This window comes from Moschus berezovskii, chromosome 22, assembly GCF_049115385.1.
Source record: "Moschus berezovskii isolate FMDL1 chromosome 22, NW_MosBer_1.0, whole genome shotgun sequence".
Taxonomy (NCBI): Eukaryota; Metazoa; Chordata; class Mammalia; order Artiodactyla; family Moschidae; genus Moschus; species Moschus berezovskii.
Window position 1 is genome coordinate 168,419 of NC_142481.1, and position 16,695 is coordinate 185,113.

Genomic DNA, 16,695 nt, shown 5'->3' on the forward strand with positions numbered 1-16,695 from the left:
GTCCAGGGACCCAGCTCCCAAAACAGCCCTCAGAGAAGTCAACATGAACAGCTATGTGAGGGCCACTCATGAAAGGTCATTTCTGCAGCTGACCAGGGACACCTCTGCAATCCAGTCACATGGCTACAGGTCAAGACCCAAGTGTTACCATGTGATCATCAAGACTGAGGGCTTGGACAGAATGACCACTTGGCCAGAGCCATAGAAGAACCCAGAAGAGGAATACCTAAGCACTGATCATCTAGGAAAGCTACAACAGTGCCCAGCCAGCCTGTCCCTGGACTGTCTGTATCCGAGTCCATATTGTCCACTCCCAAGCCCAGCCGGCTGCCCCATGCCACATCCATCCAGTTATTCTCATCAGCACCCCAGCCTCCCAAATCTAGCCACTTGTCTCCACCAATCAGCACTGCTCTGATTCCAGCCGTCCACCTCCAGCCTAGAGGCCCACAGCACTCAGCCTCCCTGCCCTGCCCACTCCTGCTCCCTCATTCCCTGGACAGACCCTTTCTTTCCAGTGTCAGGACCCAGAGGCTAGGCTAACAATCGTAGGTGCACTTTCACCCTCACAACCCACCCACCAGGTTCTGCCCGGTCCTCTGCCCAGTCCCTCCACAGCACTGGCCCCAGCTTCCCTCAGGGCCTTTGCACATATTAAGCCCTGTGCTGCCTACTGACAGCGGCAGGTCCAAGGGCCATAAGCACCTGTATCACCCAAACCACCTGTGCCTCTCTGCCAGTTGAGTGAGCACGAAGGTGACAAGCTTAGCTGCACCACCTCCAACCCAGCTGCCTGCCTCACTTAGGCCATCCCTTCCTCCTCGGTCCAGACACCACGGCCCCCTTTGCTTAGCATTTTGTTTCATGATCAAGTCTTACCCACTGCACGGTGGGGAAGCCACAAGATCAAAGATCACACGAGTCTAGCTGTGGACTATTACCTCTCCAGGGAATCAATACTCTATCCCGAGATGGGACCTTAGCTGAAGGGTCTCAGAGACTGGCCTGAGGATGGACACATGAACAAGGCTGGCCAATAAAAACCATCCCTGAGACTTTGGTTGGAAACTGCAAGATGGTCATCAACCTTCACGTCCTGTACAAATATAATTACCAAGAGTAGAGCGGATGAGAACAGAAAGAGGAAAACTGAGTTTGGAAGAGGCCTCCGCGTCCCAGAACCAGTCATGTCTGAAGCCTGAGAACACTAGGATGGTTGCTATCTCATCCACCCCAAACCTGAGGTTTTCTGCAGCTTCCGATCGCTCAGCCTCACCCCAGCACCTCTCCAGCATACAGCTCTCAAGGAAGTCAACGAAGCTGGCAGTGTGGGGTGAGGACGACCAGAGGGTTGAAGGGGGGCTTCTGGAATGGCGGAAAGAGAATGCAAGCGGGAGAAAAAGGGAACGGCTGCACAGCCACGACTGGGATCTGAGACCACTGAGCCCAAGGACGCCGAGAGTACCCGGTAGGAGGCTGGGGTCGGCAGGGACGCCAAACCACGGCCCGAAAAGGTGGAGGTTACTTTCTGGGATAAAAATCGACCCGGGGTCACCAAGAGGCGGCCATGGGCTAAGCCTTCCCACCACTAGTGCAGGTGCAACTGGGCCGCCGGGGCTACTCCCACGGTGCTCCAGAAGACAGAGGCACGTCGCCTCAGCGACGGGATGGGGCGTGAGGCAGGAGCCTCATTCGGACGCGGGAAGACTGAGGGGCAGAGCCCTGGCCGCCCCGCGGGCCCGGCACCCCGCCCAGACCAGCCCTCGTGGCGCCGCTCACCGCCTGACGGTGTCCTTGGTGACAGCCTGACAGCCTGAAGTCGCAGAGCGGCTCCGCGCCGCCTGGTACCGCCTTCCGACGCACGCTGGGCTGCGATTGGAGGGGAGGGTGACCCCGCCCACCTCGCGCACGCAAACGGCGGAAGGCCGGAGGTCGCCTCCGGGGGAACTCCAGACACGCGCGGAGGGCTGCTGCCAAGTGTATGAGCCCGTGTAAACCTCCACAGTGTTATATTATCCTCTGACACAATACACGTTTTATTTGTTAGTTACCTCAACCAGACTCTCTGCGAGCGGGTTCTCTGGACCTGAGATGGGACACCGAAAGTTCTGGGTCACGCACTCTAGGCCACGCTCCTGGCCTTGCTCAGGCTCTGACCCTAACCCTGCCTCGGTCTGTGGCCCCTGGGGACAAGCCCCCCGTTTGGCCCGCCTACGCCGCCGTCCGCAGGACTGCGAGTGGGCACGGCGGCCCGCAAATGAGGCGGCCCACATCTGCCCCACTTAAATATGGCGGCGACACCGCCACCCCCTCCTCCCTCGACTCGCGAGGGTCCCCGGAAATGACCGGCCCGGCCTGCACGGACGGAAATACCCGAGCCAAGCCGAAGGGGCCCGATCCCCAAGTCCCAGCGCGGAGCAACGTGGGGCGGAGGTGGCGGCTGCGCAAGCGCACAGCGCAGGCCGGGCGGGAAGAGCCGAAGCGGGCAGGCGACGGAAATAGCCGAAGCGGTGGGGCGCCCGAGGCCGTTGCGGACCTCCGCGCCGAAGCCGCTGCTGCCACGGAAGCCGGCCCTCCTGTCTAGTACTCGGCCACCGCAGCCCCTGCCTCTCCCTTCCGCCTCGAGCCGCGGAGCCCTCGCAAAGAGAGCGAGTGACCAGGCCCAGGGACACGGCCTGAGGACCCTGCGTCCGCAGCCGAGCCTGAGGACGCCGGAGCGGACGGCCGAGAGGAGGGAGCGGCGGGTGGGGGCGGGGCCGAGTGAGCCCGAGAACAGCCGAGCGGTCCCGAACGCCGCCGAGCGGGCCCGAGGCGCCGGGCCAGGCCGGAGCCGACTACGGGAGCCGACGCGGGCCGCGCGGTGGGCGCGGAGCAGCGCGGCAGGCCCGGCGGGCGGCGGCAGCAGCCGAAGAGGCCGCGGCGGCGGGTCCGAGTGGCGGAGGCGGCGCGGGCGGCGGCGGGGGGCCGGGTGGCCGGGGTCCCGGGCCCCGCAGCGGCGGCAGCGGCGGCGGCGGCAGGATGATCAAGCTGTTCTCGCTGAAGCAGCAGAAGAAGGAGGAGGAGTCGGCGGGCGGCACCAAGGGCAGCAGCAAGAAGGCGTCGGCGGCGCAGCTGCGGATCCAGAAGGGTAAGGGGAGTCGGGGGATTGGGAGTGAAGGTCGGAGGTCAGAGCCTGGCTCGAGGTAATACGGGAGTCAGGTGTGAAGTAATGCTGCTGCCAGGGGTCAAAGGTGTCAGAAACGGGGAGGCCGCGGATGTGGGGATCAGAGACCAGGGTCTGAGGGCCGAGGGGCCAGGGGTGGAGTAATATAATCACCAAAGTGGTCGGAGGTAGGGGGACCGAGCAGGGGGCACGGAGCGTATTCGGAAAGCTAGGTGTCTGATACTAGGGACCGAGAATCTGAGGGTGGCAGCGGAAGGGGGAGACCGGGAACTCGAGAGTCTGGGGGTCAGACGGGAACCTGGGCGACAGAAAAAGGAGATATGGACGGAAAGTGGGGCCGAGGACTGAGGATCGGGGTGGGAGATTTAATGTATTAACGCTAGAGTCACTGGGAATCAGAATCAGGCCTGGTGAAGTGGGTTCTGGGGCCTGGGTGTCGTGGGTCTGGGGGAGTCACATGTCAGTTTGGGGTGACAGGAGGAGGGAGAGATACTGGGTGCCAGGGATTATAGAGATAAGAGTAGGATTGGGTTTAGACCATCCTACTAGAGATGCTGGAAATCTTATGCTCAGAATAGTATAGGGTAGAAGGCTTGGGAACTCACAGATCTGGAGGTCAGATGGGATCCTGAGTTTAGGATGACAAGCAGAGGAGTGTGTGGACAGCAGGGACCAGGGATTGGGGGTGGTCGTGATTTAGGGTGAGGAAGGGGAATAAGATCCTTGCATCTGGGCAGACAAGTAGAGACTCCTCTAGAAAGCGGAGGTCATGGTCAGGATGCTGGGTTTGGGGTAGTCAGAGGCTCTTGGGGGGCACATAGGAGTGGGAACATGTAGGAGCTGGGTTGGGGGACTTATGGCTGTGGATTCAGAAGAGTTGGAGCTTACCCTGGGCCAGCAGTTCAAGCACATCTGCGGTGTTCATAGATGCAGAAGAGCCTGCCTGGAGACGCAGAGTAGAAGGAGCAGGGAGAGGGTGGGGGATGTGGCCCACTGCCCAGGACACAGCCAGGGTCCTGGGAGAGGCTATGGAGGCTCTGCTGGCACCTGCTCTGAGCACCCCCTATCTCTCCCTTTCCCGGCCTGTTTCCCTTTTCTGCTGTGAAAACCCAGACATAAACGAGCTGAATCTGCCCAAGACGTGTGATATCAGTTTCTCAGATCCAGACGACCTCCTCAACTTCAAGCTGGTTATCTGTCCTGATGAGGTGAGGGCATGCTTAACTGGATTCTCAGGCATGGCAGGTGATACCACCTCAAGTTGGCATACCTGGTTCACCTGTCAGGCCTTGCAGAGTGGGGTTCTGACTTCTCTCCTCTTCCTTCACAGGGCTTCTACAAGAGCGGGAAGTTTGTGTTCAGTTTTAAGGTGAGTCTCAGGTGGGTAGGGGTGGCTTCCTGGGCTGAGGAAGCAACAGTTAAGGCCCCGGCCAGGCACTGCTGTGCACCTATCCACCTGCCCTCTCTTCTCCTGGAGCCAGGTGGGCCAGGGTTACCCGCATGACCCCCCCAAGGTGAAGTGTGAGACGATGGTTTATCACCCCAACATTGACCTCGAGGGCAACGTCTGCCTCAACATCCTCAGGTGAGGGCACTGGCCCTCCACTATGCTGCCCAGCCATGCCTGCCAGGCCCCCTCCGTGACCTTGCACTATACCAGTCTCTTTCCCTTCCCTCCCCCTTGTGGTCTGTGTGTCCCTCTGTCTCTTCAGCTCCGCATTTTTTTCCTCATGGCTTGACCTTGGCTTTCTCCCTGGCCTGTGTTTCTCTGTACCCTCCCGCTAGCATTTCCCGACCGCACTGTCCCATGCCCTGGGCCTGACCTGTCTGGTCCCAGCAGGGCCTGTAGTGGCTGCCCGCTCACCAGCCCCTATCATGATGCTCTCTGCCCACAGAGAGGACTGGAAGCCAGTCCTTACGATAAACTCCATAATTTATGGCTTGCAGTATCTCTTCTTGGTGAGTAGGGGTGGGGGTGGGAGGGCGGCTGGGGAAGGTTGGCCCTCTGCCTTCTGGGCTTGTTGACGTCCCCGCCCCCCCCCCCATACTGGCCACAGGAGCCCAACCCTGAAGACCCATTGAACAAGGAAGCCGCCGAGGTCCTACAGAACAACCGGAGGCTGTTTGAGCAGAATGTGCAGCGCTCCATGCGGGGTGGCTATATCGGCTCCACCTACTTCGAGCGCTGCCTTAAATAGGGCTGGCGCATACCCACCCTGCCAGGGCCACCAGCCCCGGCGTCCCCTGCAGATATTTATTGGGGGCCACAGGTGGGGGGACATGGGGCGGCTGGTGGGGGAATCCCATGCCCTGGCCGGCCACCCCTCCCTGCTACTCGCTCCTAGTTTTTTTTTTTTAAACCACCATGTGATTAAGGTCGGAGCTGCCTCCCCCGACCCGCTCAGCGATGGGAAATGAATTGGTTTGTCTAGACCCCCGCTGGGTGCTGTCCAGCCCCACCCCCTACTCTGGGCTCTGGGGTGGGTGGGTGACCATGGGGGTTGGGTGGCTGGGGACCCGGCACCCCACCCCTCCACCACTGGAGGTCCCACCAGGCTATTAAAGGGGAATGTTACTGCATGGCCTCCGCCTCTTCCTTTTGTGGGGTGGGAGGGGCAGGTGATGGCTGCCAGAACTCCTGCAGCAAGAGCAGTGGGAGTTGTGTGCTCACAGGTGGTATGAGGGGACCCCCCCGCCTCGGGCAGCAGGCTGCCTGGTGCCTGAGGCAGTGCTGTCCAGCCCCAGGCCTCGGGCAGGGTGAGATGAATCCCACTCTGGGACAAGGGAGGGGAAGGATCAAGTGAGCTTTCCGGCCAGTGAGCCGGCACAGGGGCTAAGTCCGCACCGTCTGCTGTTCTGCCCTCCTGCCGGAGGAGGAAAACTGCCTGGTGCCACTGGGTACCTGAGGTTCGGAAACATCACCGCGAGTTCTGGGTCCCTCGGATCAGCAGGGCTCTACAGTGGGTGACGTGGTGGGGTGCAGGACCACCGGGTGGCTGGAAGGAAGGCGCCCGAAAGGGCACCAAGTCCACGGGGCCAAGACGGGACAGGGGCTCCCCTCCCTGAGGCTGGACTTGAACCTACGGAATACCAAGCTTGCGGCAGCGAGACGGAAGCTGCTGCGCATGCGCTTCTGGCCGGCACGTTCCTCGGCGCGTGCGCGCGCGCGCTCTTGTCCCCGCCCAGCAGTCTGGGCGCCTGCGGGGCGTGTGACGTCATGTGGTTTAATCCGGAAACGGCGGTGACGGCCAAGGCGACGGAACCGAGAGGCTGCTGTTGGTGGGCGCTCCAGGTCTCAGAACGAGAGGAACGTAACCCGGAAACGGAAACGAGTCCCCATACCAACTCCGGTGAGTCGCCCCTACTGGGGCGCGGGTCCTGGGTGGGCGCGTGGGCGGCGGCGTTCGAGGGCCTCGCCCCTCCCTGGGACCCTCCCTTATCCTCTGGGTCCCCATGCTGTTTTGCCTTCGGTGCGCAAGATCCCGAAAGGCCCCCCAAGAGTTTTCTGGGTGAACAGGCACCCCATCACCTAAAGTCCCGCCCTCTGTACAGGAGTCCCCAACATCCCCCAGCCTTATTCTGCGCACCCAGATTCCCTCAGCGTTTAAGACCCGCGCCCTAAACTGAATGCCATCCACGCGCTGTCAGCTTCGGAGACCCCACATCGACCCCACATGCGGCCTCCAGCTCCTCATGTTAGGGACCCTGTCAGCTGGCCTGTCCTCGGCGCTCCGGGTTCCGAGCCCCCTCTCCCCGCGCCCGTCCCCCCTGCTGTATCTACATATGGTCATTTCCAGCCTAGGTACATTGGACATTCTAGGGTCTCATCCCAGAGTCCGGAGGAGATTGAAGCCCAGAACCTCCGCAGGGGCACTGTGGAGTAAGAGGAGCTGGGGTGGCTGGGGCTCCCCAAGTTGCGAGCTCCACTCTTTCGCCTTTCCATTCATTCGTTTTCTCCCTGCTCCCCCTTTTCCGTTTTGTGAGTCCTCCTCTGTTCCCGCCCATACACAGTGTGACCCCAGCTGTGCCTCACACCACCCTGCAGCCAGGTTTCACGCTAGCCCCAGGCTTACTGGTAGGCTCCTGCGGCCATGGACCTGTTGTTTGGGCGGCGCAAGACACCAGAGGAGCTGCTGCGGCAGAACCAGCGCGCCCTGAACCGGGCCATGCGAGAGCTGGACCGTGAGCGACAGAAGCTCGAGACCCAAGAGAAGAAAATCATCGCGGACATCAAGAAAATGGCCAAGCAGGGCCAGATGGTAAGCTTGATTGGGAACAAGCTGGGACTCCAGGCCAGGTGCCGTGACTTGGTCAGACCCTGGGGCTGCAGCAAATGGGACAAAACACCGACGTGTTTTCTAGGGAAATGAAATGAAGGGTTCCATTCATTCCACTAAGGGGCTTTCCTTAGTTTCAGAGTCCAAAACTGCTGCCTCTGTGAAGTTGACATTAGAGCCTTGAGTAATTAAGGGAGTCACCCTGCTAAGAGCCAAGTGTCAAGTTTGTCAAAACAGCAGATGCTCGGTGAGGGAGTGACAGGGAAACTCAAGAGTGGTCCATGCCAGACCACTTAGAATCATAGGCAACAGTGGGAGTTGAGGGCTGAGTTACTAGTTACTTCAATAGAGGTGCTATGGGATCCACTTGCCTTGAGGGCCAACTAGCAAGAGATGGCTGAGTTTTGGCTTGAGCACCTTGTTTGAGGAGGTGCCATTTCCTGGGATGGGCAAAGCAAGGAGCTTTGGGGAGGAGATCACAGCTGAGCTTGGATACGTTTGTATGTAAATCGGGATTTGGTTCTTGAGGTGAGCATGACCTGTGAGGTGGAGGGGGAGATCCTCTTTCTTTGGCCAGGATTAAAATTCAGGAATGGGTGTTTAACTAGACATGGAGGAAAAATGATTCCTGAAGGGTGGGCCCCGCTTTTCTTCTGGATTCCTGGACCAGAGAGGTGAGAAGCCTACGGAGGAGTCTGTGCAGTGGTGACCCGAGACACATGGGGGTGGGAGGGAGCGGTGACCACTGGGGCAGGTCCCCAGGAGCCCATGAAGGCCTCAGTGGGCACACTCCCAAGGCTCGCTTCCTGCACTCTGTCCCCTCCTCAGGACGCGGTCCGGATCATGGCAAAAGACCTGGTGCGCACCAGGCGGTACGTCCGAAAGTTTGTGTTGATGCGGGCCAACATCCAGGCTGTGTCCCTCAAGATCCAGACACTCAAGTCTAACAACTCAATGGCACAAGCCATGAAGGGCGTCACCAAAGCCATGGGCACCATGAACAGACAGGTTCGCCTCTCCCCATCCCCCCCCACCCCTGCTGACCTCGGGCCCAGACTCACCCTCCTCTCCCTCCTCCCCCCTTTCAGCTGAAGTTGCCCCAGATCCAGAAAATCATGATGGAGTTTGAGCGGCAGGCAGAGATCATGGACATGAAGGAAGAGATGATGAACGACGCCATCGATGACGCCATGGGGGACGAGGACGACGAAGAGGAGAGGTTCAGAGACGGCTGGCGGGAGGGTGGGGAGGGATGCCTGCCTCTGCGCCTAATCCTCATGAACACTCTGTCTTTATCTAGTGATGCTGTTGTAGCCCAGGTCCTGGATGAACTGGGGTTAAGCCTGACAGATGAGCTGTCAAGTGAGTGTTTACACCTTGGGCCCTGTGTTAACCCTGTGACCCAGCCACCATCTTCTCCCTGCATTACTCCCTTCTGTATGGGTGCTCTTCCTAACCCCCACTCTCTGCAGACCTCCCTTCCACCGGAGGCTCCCTCAGTGTGGCTGCCAGTGGAAAGAAAGCAGAGGCTGCAGCCTCTGCCCTGGTGGACGCAGACGCAGACCTGGAGGAGAGGCTCAAGAACCTTCGAAGGGACTGACTTCCTGTGCTGCCCCAGGGAGCCAGTGGATGGCCCGGCATTTTCATTGTACGTTCTGTAATAAAAGAGGTTGGACACTAGTTCTGGGCCTGTGTGACTGGCCTGACGTGAGACAGGCTGGGTTCAGGAGTCACTCAGGAGGCTTGGTAATGTGCCAGTCAGTCAGGGTGTGGGATAGAGGGCTAGAATGGTTTCATCTGGGCAAGCCTACCAGGTCCTCGGGGCTCGGGAGGCGACGATGAGCTGCAAATACTGGCCCAGCACCCCTCCTGCCTCAGCCTCAAGGCTAGCACCCCCAAAGATAGTAGATTCCCCCAGACCTCTTGGTATAATTCCAGGAGACCAGACCTATCCCCACAGATACAGTGCCCAACTTTATTAGCCCAGTGCAAGTCTCAGCCCACCCAGCTCGCTGTGATACCCTATCTGGTTATAAGAAATGTTCTGCCCCGGTCCAGGATGCAGCATGCACCTGGGGATTCCCCCTGCCTGCCTGCCCATCACGTAACCCTCCCCAGACACCAGATGGCTAGAGACACAGGCCCCTCCCCACTCAGCACAAGAGCTTCCGTGAGGGACTAATGGCAGGCAGACACCAGGCCCAGGACCACTGTCCCCACCAACCAAGGCCTGAGTAATTGGTGAAGTTTTTATTAAATCCACAGAAGTAAAAACCATATTGTAAGGGACTGGGGTATGGGCCACCAAGGAGTGGGAGCCAGGCCACCGGAGGGAGGAGGAAGGAGATGGGAGAGGAGTGACAGGACAGAGAACAGAGCCAGGCTGGGCTAGCTCGCGGGGGCTGCCCAGCCTCAAGGGCCCTCACCAGGGCCACTGGACAGGTCCTGGGTACTCAGGCCAGCACCAGGCAGGCTCAGCGGCGGGGGCTCCACCAGCACAGCAGAGAACTTGGTGTCCCCGAAGGCCTCATTCATGCGGGTCTCAAAGAAGCGCTGCAGGCCAATGATGGACTGCACGTCGGCCTTGTCCTGCCAGGCAGATTACAATGGATGGGTCCTAGCTCTGCCCTCTCTCTGCCCCCCAATCTCCCCTCCTCCAACTCACCCCCATCCCCACAGGCTCACCTCGGTCAGCTTGTTGAATTGCTTGAACATGCGGCCCACATCCTGGGCAAACTCCTGGGGGGAGCTGTAGGGTGGTGACAGCTTCTCCTGGAGGCGGGCTCGGATAAGGGTCAAGTCCAGGGTGCCACCAGGCTGATCCTGCAGGCAGAGGCCACAGGCTGGAGGTGAGGCCGAAGAGCCCTTGCACCTCCCACCCTCCTAAGTCCCAGAACTCACCAGGGAGAAGGTGGAGTCAGTAGCCAGCTGGTGCAGAGGCCGGCAGGGCTCGTGGCAAAAGAGGGCCAGCAGGACACGCTCACACTTCTGCAGACAACACACGATCATCAGAGTCAGAGGAGAGTTGGGGGCTGCAGGAAAACCCAGCATATGGGTCCCCCGCCCCGACCTGCTGGTTGGCTGGTGAGAGCTTGGCCACCACTCCGGTACTATCCCCGCCATCCAGGTTCAGGCTGCCATCCTCCTCCTTCAGGTCAGGCAGCACGTGGCAGAGAGAGCAGCTCCACTCCTCCCTGGAGGAAACGGAGAGGTGAGGGGCTGCACGGGACCCAGCCCAGCCCTCCACCCTGCAGACTCCACAGCCTCGCACCCTGGCACATCCTGCAGGGCAGGCAGGTGGCAGTCCAGGTGGAAGCAGAATTCGCACTGGTTGCACATGACCAGGTCACCTGGCTTCTGGCAGACACGGCAGATGGTGGCACTGTCATCCAGGGAACCTGGGCCACCAGCTGGGGCTGAGGTGCCCTCTGGAGCCACCACCTCCAGACCTGAGCTGGTGCTGCCACTGGGTGAAGCCAGGCGAGGACCCTCCACACCAGGGCCCTCCCCCAGGGCCATCAACACAGGCTTGGTCTCTGGGCCCTCCGTGGCAGCAGGCGGAGCTCCAATGGCAGCCTCTGTTTCTTCCTCCTACAAGGAGGCGAGGGGTGGTTTAGCAGGATGTTGGCCAGGACAGCAGACCCCAGCCACAGTAACCTGGAGCAGGCTCACCTTGACAATGGCCATTCCAGGCAGAGGAGGGGCCCCAGGGACCCCCGAGGGCGCAGTCCCAGGCTGGCCAGCAGCAGCAGCAGCGCCTCGCTCGATGACGATGAGGTTGTAATCCTCAGTGGTGCTGCCTGGGAAGACCTTGAAGACTGGTGGCTGGCTGTCAGCCGTGAGATCCAAGTCCAGGCGTTCGAGGCTCACCCGTGGCACCTTGCGCATGAGGCCACTCACCTCACCGTCACCTGAGCGGGGCCTGTGGGTGTGGCTTGGCATTGAGCACCCCTGTCCCCATGACCACCCTGTCCCTACATGCACCAAAGGATAGTCACACTCACCGCTTCACCCCCGACACATGGGGCTCAGCACTCGAGTAAGGGTCATCTGCTCAGGACACAGAAAAAGACACGTTGGATGAACCTAGGACATTGGACTTCTCCCACCTACCAGGCAGAAACCACTCACCTGATCCGAAGCCGTAGCCTTCCTGCACCTCCGCAGGCTATAGGAAAAGCAAGAGAACCTCAGCAGGCCGGCCCCCCAGGGTCCTCGGGCCCCTCTCCTCCCCCACAGCCCTCTCCCCTGCTCACCTGGCTGCTGCCAGAGCCCTGCTTGCTCAAAGGCCCCGGAGCCCGAGGAGGGGCCATGGGTGCCGGGCCTGTGGAGTTGGTGCCAGGACGCTCTGCCACAATCTTGCCTGCAGTAAGAAAGTAAAACAGCTTAAGGCACAGTGCCTGGGAGAGCAAGCTTTAGTGAAAGACCAACACCCACCAAAGGCCTCTGCACTCTTGGTCCAGGCATTGAGGTCCCACTGAAATTTCATCTCGCCGTGGGGCTCCACAGGGTCCACAATCATCTTAAGGGCCCGGTGCAGCTGGAAGTAGATCTGGGGGAGGGTAGTACGTGAGCACAGAGGCAGAGGACAGCGCTCCAGGGCCTTGGGAGGTACTGACCGGGAACCCACCGCCTGCGTGCCCACCAGCACACACCAGCTTCTTGGAGAGCAGCAAAGCCGTGTTGTTGTCACTCTCCAGAGCCCACGAGGCAAAGCGCAAGATATGTTCCTGGTGCTTCTGGATCTTGGTCATGGTCCAGTGCTGCCGTTCCAGGCGCTCCTGCTGCCCCTCGGTTACCTTCTGCAGGTGGAGAGCAGGAGAGAGCAGGGAGGAAACAGCACTAGAACCCCTCCCCGCCAAGGATGGCATCAGCGGCCAGCAGAGGGAGCCAAAGCCCCATGACACTGCTATCAGAGCTAGGGCAAGCTGTCTGCAGACAAGTACCACACAGGAGGTACCTGGGCGTCGTTGACCAGCACACGGCCCCGCTTGTTCAGTTCCTTCATGATCTGCAGAATGGCCATCTTAACGTCCACTTGCACGCGCTTCTGTACGTCGGACACCTGGCGGATCCTGGGGGGCAGAGGGTGAGATCAGGGCCAGTCAGGCAGGTGCTCACCCCAGGACCTCCCCCATCACACTGGCCTCCACACTTACGAGCTGCGAACCTCCTTGGTGTTCTTCTGCAGTGTCGCATGCTTGTCCCCGAGGCGCTTCACCAATGAGGCCAGGAGCTTGCGCTGGTTTCTCACTGCATCCTCCAGGAACTGGTACCTGAGAGTGGACAGAGGTGGGCTCAGGCGCCCAGCATGGGAATGGGCAGCACCCACCCACTATGCCTCAGGACTCACTGGTGGTCTTTGTGGGCGTTGAGCTGGCAATCCCGGCAGGTGAGGGTGTCGCAGCTCTCGCAGAACAACACAAGGGGCTCATGCTTGTGCACATTGCAATACACAGTGCGCTCACCGTCCCTCGACTTGGCCGGCCCTGAGGAATGGGGCCTATGAAGCAGGAGCTGGTCCTCACCACCTCAACTCAAGGAGCAGAGAGACTGGGGCCTCACATCGTGTCTGTCCTGCAGCCCTGGCTTAGCTGCTAAAATACGCAGAGGGCCTACAGCAGTGGACAGGGAAGGGCCCAAATCCTTTCTCTGAACTCCCTCTGCCCTAATCTTGACCAAGAGATCCGCACTCCCCTTCTTTCAGCTTCTAGGAGTGACAACTTAAAGTGTAAGGACAATGGCCTCTGACAACCACCCCACTGCTCCCTCTACTGAAAACTCCTCCAAGAGGACACTCAAGAGAGCTCCCCCGCCTCTGCAGCCCCCACTGCTGGGCTCCCTTTCTCCTCCACTCAAAAGACTCTGTTTTGCAGGGAAGGGGACTCTGGAAACCATGGCATCCGGACACACGCAAGAGCTTTCTGGCTCAGACAGAAAGCAAACGAGGACCTAAAGACATATCAGGTACCTTTTCCTCCTGAGACACGCCTGGAGACCTCTTCTCTCTTCTCTGGTAAAAGGAGACCACACCATCTTAACAACCCACGAGGAGCCTTGCAAAGCCTTCTCAGGCTGGACAAAGTTGATGTCAGACCAGGACCCTCAGAGAGGGGTCAGGCCCCCACACAGGGAAAAGGGTCTTAAGTATTCAAAGCAAAACCCCCCAAAGACTAATACACCAGTGACCCCCACCGCTTCCCAGAATCTGCTGCAATTAGGTAACTGCTTGGGAACAGCCAGCCCCTTCCTCCCCTATCACGTCTCAATGCTACACTGACCCAGCCTGAGACACAAAATCATCGAGATACAGATAAGGCACATCTTAGTCCCCCCAATACAGCCCCCTCCTGCACCCTGATCTTTGCTTAGAACCCAGGACCCCCTTGGAGACCCCTGCCCTTCCCTCCTGGCTCCTCATGACTCACAGCAACGACCTCCATCTGGATTTTCCCATCAAAACTGTCCTCTGGACTGCAGGAGCCACAGCATGACTACCGAAACACCATTCACGGGGAGTTCTGGACGAAAAACCAAGCCCAAGCCCCTCTCCGAATAACTGCCACCACGTTCACAGAAAACTCTGAAGGTACCTAGACTTTGAAACATCTGTGATCTAACAATAAGAGCACTCACTGGTCACTGCCAGTCTGAGGACGCTCATGGCTTATGAGGACACAAGGCCCAAAGACCTCACTTTTCCTATGGAGCCTTAAACCACATTGCAGGGCATCTCAGGCCTAGGAGATCCCTCACACCATTCCCCAACAGTCTGCACTTCCCTATCTGTACATGCGATCCCTCCACCTCTGGAGGGCGAGTCCCTGAAATGCTTCCTCAAAGCCGCGATTCACCCTCTACTGCACCATGAGATCCCCTGTGCACTCCACACACTCCCTGCCTCTGGCTTTTCCCCTTCTATCCAGATGAGCAGAGGCAACCCACCAGAGCACCAACCTCCCCCTTTTTGAATTCTGCCCTCAGGCCTTTCAATTGGTACCCCCTCAGAAATTCCCTGACACTCCACCGCCATCTCCAACCAGCATCAAAAGCAGCTAGAGAAAACATGTAGGGGAAGAATCAAGGCAGCCCCCTCCGTGTTGCATACCGGTGGAGCGCACGGTGTGGTCCTTGGTGTACTTCACCCGCTGATGCGCCTCCACACACGTCTCACAGAGCGGCTCAGAGCACTCCACACAATAACTGGTGGCTGGGGCATTATCCTCACAGCTAGTGCAGCACTGCTGAGCAAAGGCAGAGTCAGAAGAGACAGCACCACCAGACACATCTGCATTCAGACCCAGAAAATACATACAACCTGGTAAGATGACGCCTTTACTTAGCCTAGACAACCTGCTAAAGTTGTAGTAAAGCCTGGAACTGGTACTATGCTCTGCGCTGCAGACTCCAACCCACGTCCAGAGGCCTGTTCCAGGGATTGCTTGGGCAACACATACCTGATTTGCATCCTGGGAATCCGTGGCGGCCTTACCGCCACAGTCTCGCATGAAATAATTCTCCACGATATCTTTGGAGAAACACTGCTGCTTACATACTGGACAGTCCACCACTGCGGAGAACAGGGCAAAACAAGATCACCACATTTTCACATCCAGACTGCGATCCCATCCTCCACAAGGGCCAGCTTCCACTCCATGCTAGGCCAACCCTCCGCTCCGAGAGAAGCAATCAAACCCTTCTTTGGGCTAACTTGAAACAGTCGCCCCATCCGAGTACGAGACCCACAGCTCACACCCAAGTTTCGGCCACTGTCCGGTCCCGACCCTCTCACCCAGGTGACCCCTGCCATTGTCACGCTGGGGACCGACCCCCAATACCCGAGCCTCCTCCGAACCTTGGCTACAGGGCGGGGGAGGGGCCGGCCCCGATCCGACCGCACTCACCAGAACCGTCGCCCGCTGCACCTCCATCCCCCGAGCTGTTGGCGGCTGCAGGAGCCGGGGGCCCGAGGCAGGCGCTGCAGGCCGAGTGCAGGCAAGGTAGCAGGCGCGGTTCCCTCTCCGGCCGCAGGCGCTCCCGACACACGCCGCAGTGCTCCAACAGCTCCAGCGCCTCCCCGCCGCCCCCCGCGGGTGACGATGCCGAGGCGGACGCCGCCGCCGAGGCCGATGCAGAGCCCGCGGCCGAGGAGGCGGCGGCGCGCTTCTCGGCGCCCGCCGAGCCCTCACTCGGGCCCGGGCTGCCGGAGGCGGCCGCCGCCGCCGCCGCCGAGGCCGCCGCCGCCGAAGCCGCCATTCACACGCCGCCGGGGGCGCCGAAGAAGGGAGGAGGGGCGCGGGGCCCGCCACGCAGGCGCAGACGCGCTCGCAGCCAACGGCTGGGCCGCTGCAGCCGCGAGGCCTAGCGCCGCCAGGCGAAGCCTGGGGCTCCGCCCGCTGCGCGCGGGGCGCTGCCGAAGCTCACCCGGCCGCTGCCCACTCTCCCGCCGCCGCTTCCGCCTGCGCCGCCTCCTCAGCGGCTGCTCAGATCAGCGCCACACGGCACGCGCACAACCGCTCGCCAGAGCGCCCGCTCGCAGAAAGAGCCACTGTCCGGGGGCGGGACAGAAATAACTGGCGCCGACGCCGTCGCGCACGCGCGTTGGGCGCCTCGGGGCCAGAGGCGGGGCCGGGGCGCGCGAGACTGCGAGTACGCACGCGCGGCCGCGGGCCCTTCCCACCCCCGCCGCACCCCTCACAGCGCCTCTCCTGAAGCAGGGGCCGGGCATCTGCGTCTCCGCCGCCGCAGCCTGACCCGCCGGCCGGGCGCGTGCCCGCTACTGTAGTGCCCGCGCCAGGCCGCTTGCTGCGCAGGCGCGCACGTGGTCGGCCCCCGCCTGGGTCCCCGCCTCTCCTGCCGTCCGGAGAGGTCGCCCGCAGCTGTGTCACCCGGCGCTCTCAGGAGGGGGCGGGGCCGAGACCTAGGGGAGAGGCTGGCCCCGGCGGAGGGGCCAAGCGTCCCCACCCCGTGACTGGGCCGCTTCCTGGCGCTCTAACCTTTTTATTGTTTAACGTGAGCAACACTGAAACCTAAGTCAGCTAGCTCGCAAAGGGCTCAGAGCAGCGAGACTGAGATTCCGCCTGGCCCCCTTTTAGCCGGCCACTGCGCTGGCTTTTACACTGTTCGGGTGGGCGGACTGAAGAGGGGAGCGAAGTTTGTGGGGAGGTCCATCCGAGAATGGAGGCAGGGTCTGTAGGGCGGGTAAGCCTGCCTCAGCCGGGAGCAGGATCTGCGTGGGAGGCGAGTATGCCTGTC

The 16,695-nt window shown here is 60.5% G+C and overlaps 3 protein-coding genes across 5 annotated transcripts; 2 read left to right on the forward strand and 1 right to left on the reverse strand.

The window, feature by feature from the left end:
• The first annotated feature begins 2,879 nt into the window (after window positions 1-2,879).
• Window positions 2,880-5,743, forward strand: UBE2M (ubiquitin conjugating enzyme E2 M). The gene is made up of 6 exons (XM_055411255.2): window positions 2,880-3,127; window positions 4,277-4,371; window positions 4,494-4,532; window positions 4,645-4,748; window positions 5,059-5,122; window positions 5,221-5,743. Exons 1-6 carry the CDS (start codon window positions 3,019-3,021, stop codon window positions 5,359-5,361), a joined length of 552 nt encoding a protein of 183 aa, XP_055267230.1. The 5' UTR covers window positions 2,880-3,018; the 3' UTR covers window positions 5,362-5,743.
• A 614-nt stretch (window positions 5,744-6,357) lies between these two features.
• Window positions 6,358-9,120, forward strand: CHMP2A (charged multivesicular body protein 2A). Of its 2 annotated transcripts, none has more exons than XM_055411248.2 (6): window positions 6,358-6,513; window positions 7,175-7,422; window positions 8,269-8,448; window positions 8,529-8,659; window positions 8,741-8,802; window positions 8,913-9,120. In XM_055411248.2, the coding sequence occupies exons 2-6, from the start codon at window positions 7,255-7,257 to the stop codon at window positions 9,038-9,040; spliced, it is 669 nt and encodes a 222-aa protein (XP_055267223.1). In that variant the 5' UTR covers window positions 6,358-6,513; window positions 7,175-7,254; the 3' UTR covers window positions 9,041-9,120. The 2 variants fall into 2 exon arrangements, with proteins under 2 accessions (XP_055267223.1, XP_055267225.1); XM_055411250.2 differs by having other exon boundaries at window positions 6,361-6,513; window positions 7,209-7,422.
• A 555-nt stretch (window positions 9,121-9,675) lies between these two features.
• Window positions 9,676-15,999, reverse strand: TRIM28 (tripartite motif containing 28). 2 transcript variants are annotated; one of them, XM_055411189.2, is made up of 18 exons: window positions 15,345-15,999; window positions 14,898-15,010; window positions 14,549-14,681; window positions 13,412-13,453; window positions 12,794-12,929; window positions 12,600-12,716; window positions 12,401-12,515; window positions 12,096-12,242; window positions 11,878-11,992; window positions 11,697-11,803; window positions 11,572-11,608; window positions 11,445-11,490; window positions 11,113-11,362; window positions 10,712-11,031; window positions 10,511-10,634; window positions 10,342-10,428; window positions 10,126-10,263; window positions 9,676-10,029 (listed from the first exon to the last, which is right to left on the reverse strand). In XM_055411189.2, the coding sequence occupies exons 1-18, from the start codon at window positions 15,694-15,696 to the stop codon at window positions 9,853-9,855; spliced, it is 2,556 nt and encodes an 851-aa protein (XP_055267164.1). In that variant the 5' UTR covers window positions 15,697-15,999; the 3' UTR covers window positions 9,676-9,852. The 2 variants fall into 2 exon arrangements, with proteins under 2 accessions (XP_055267164.1, XP_055267165.1); XM_055411190.2 differs by lacking the exon at window positions 13,412-13,453.
• Window positions 16,000-16,695: the final 696 nt, after the last annotated feature.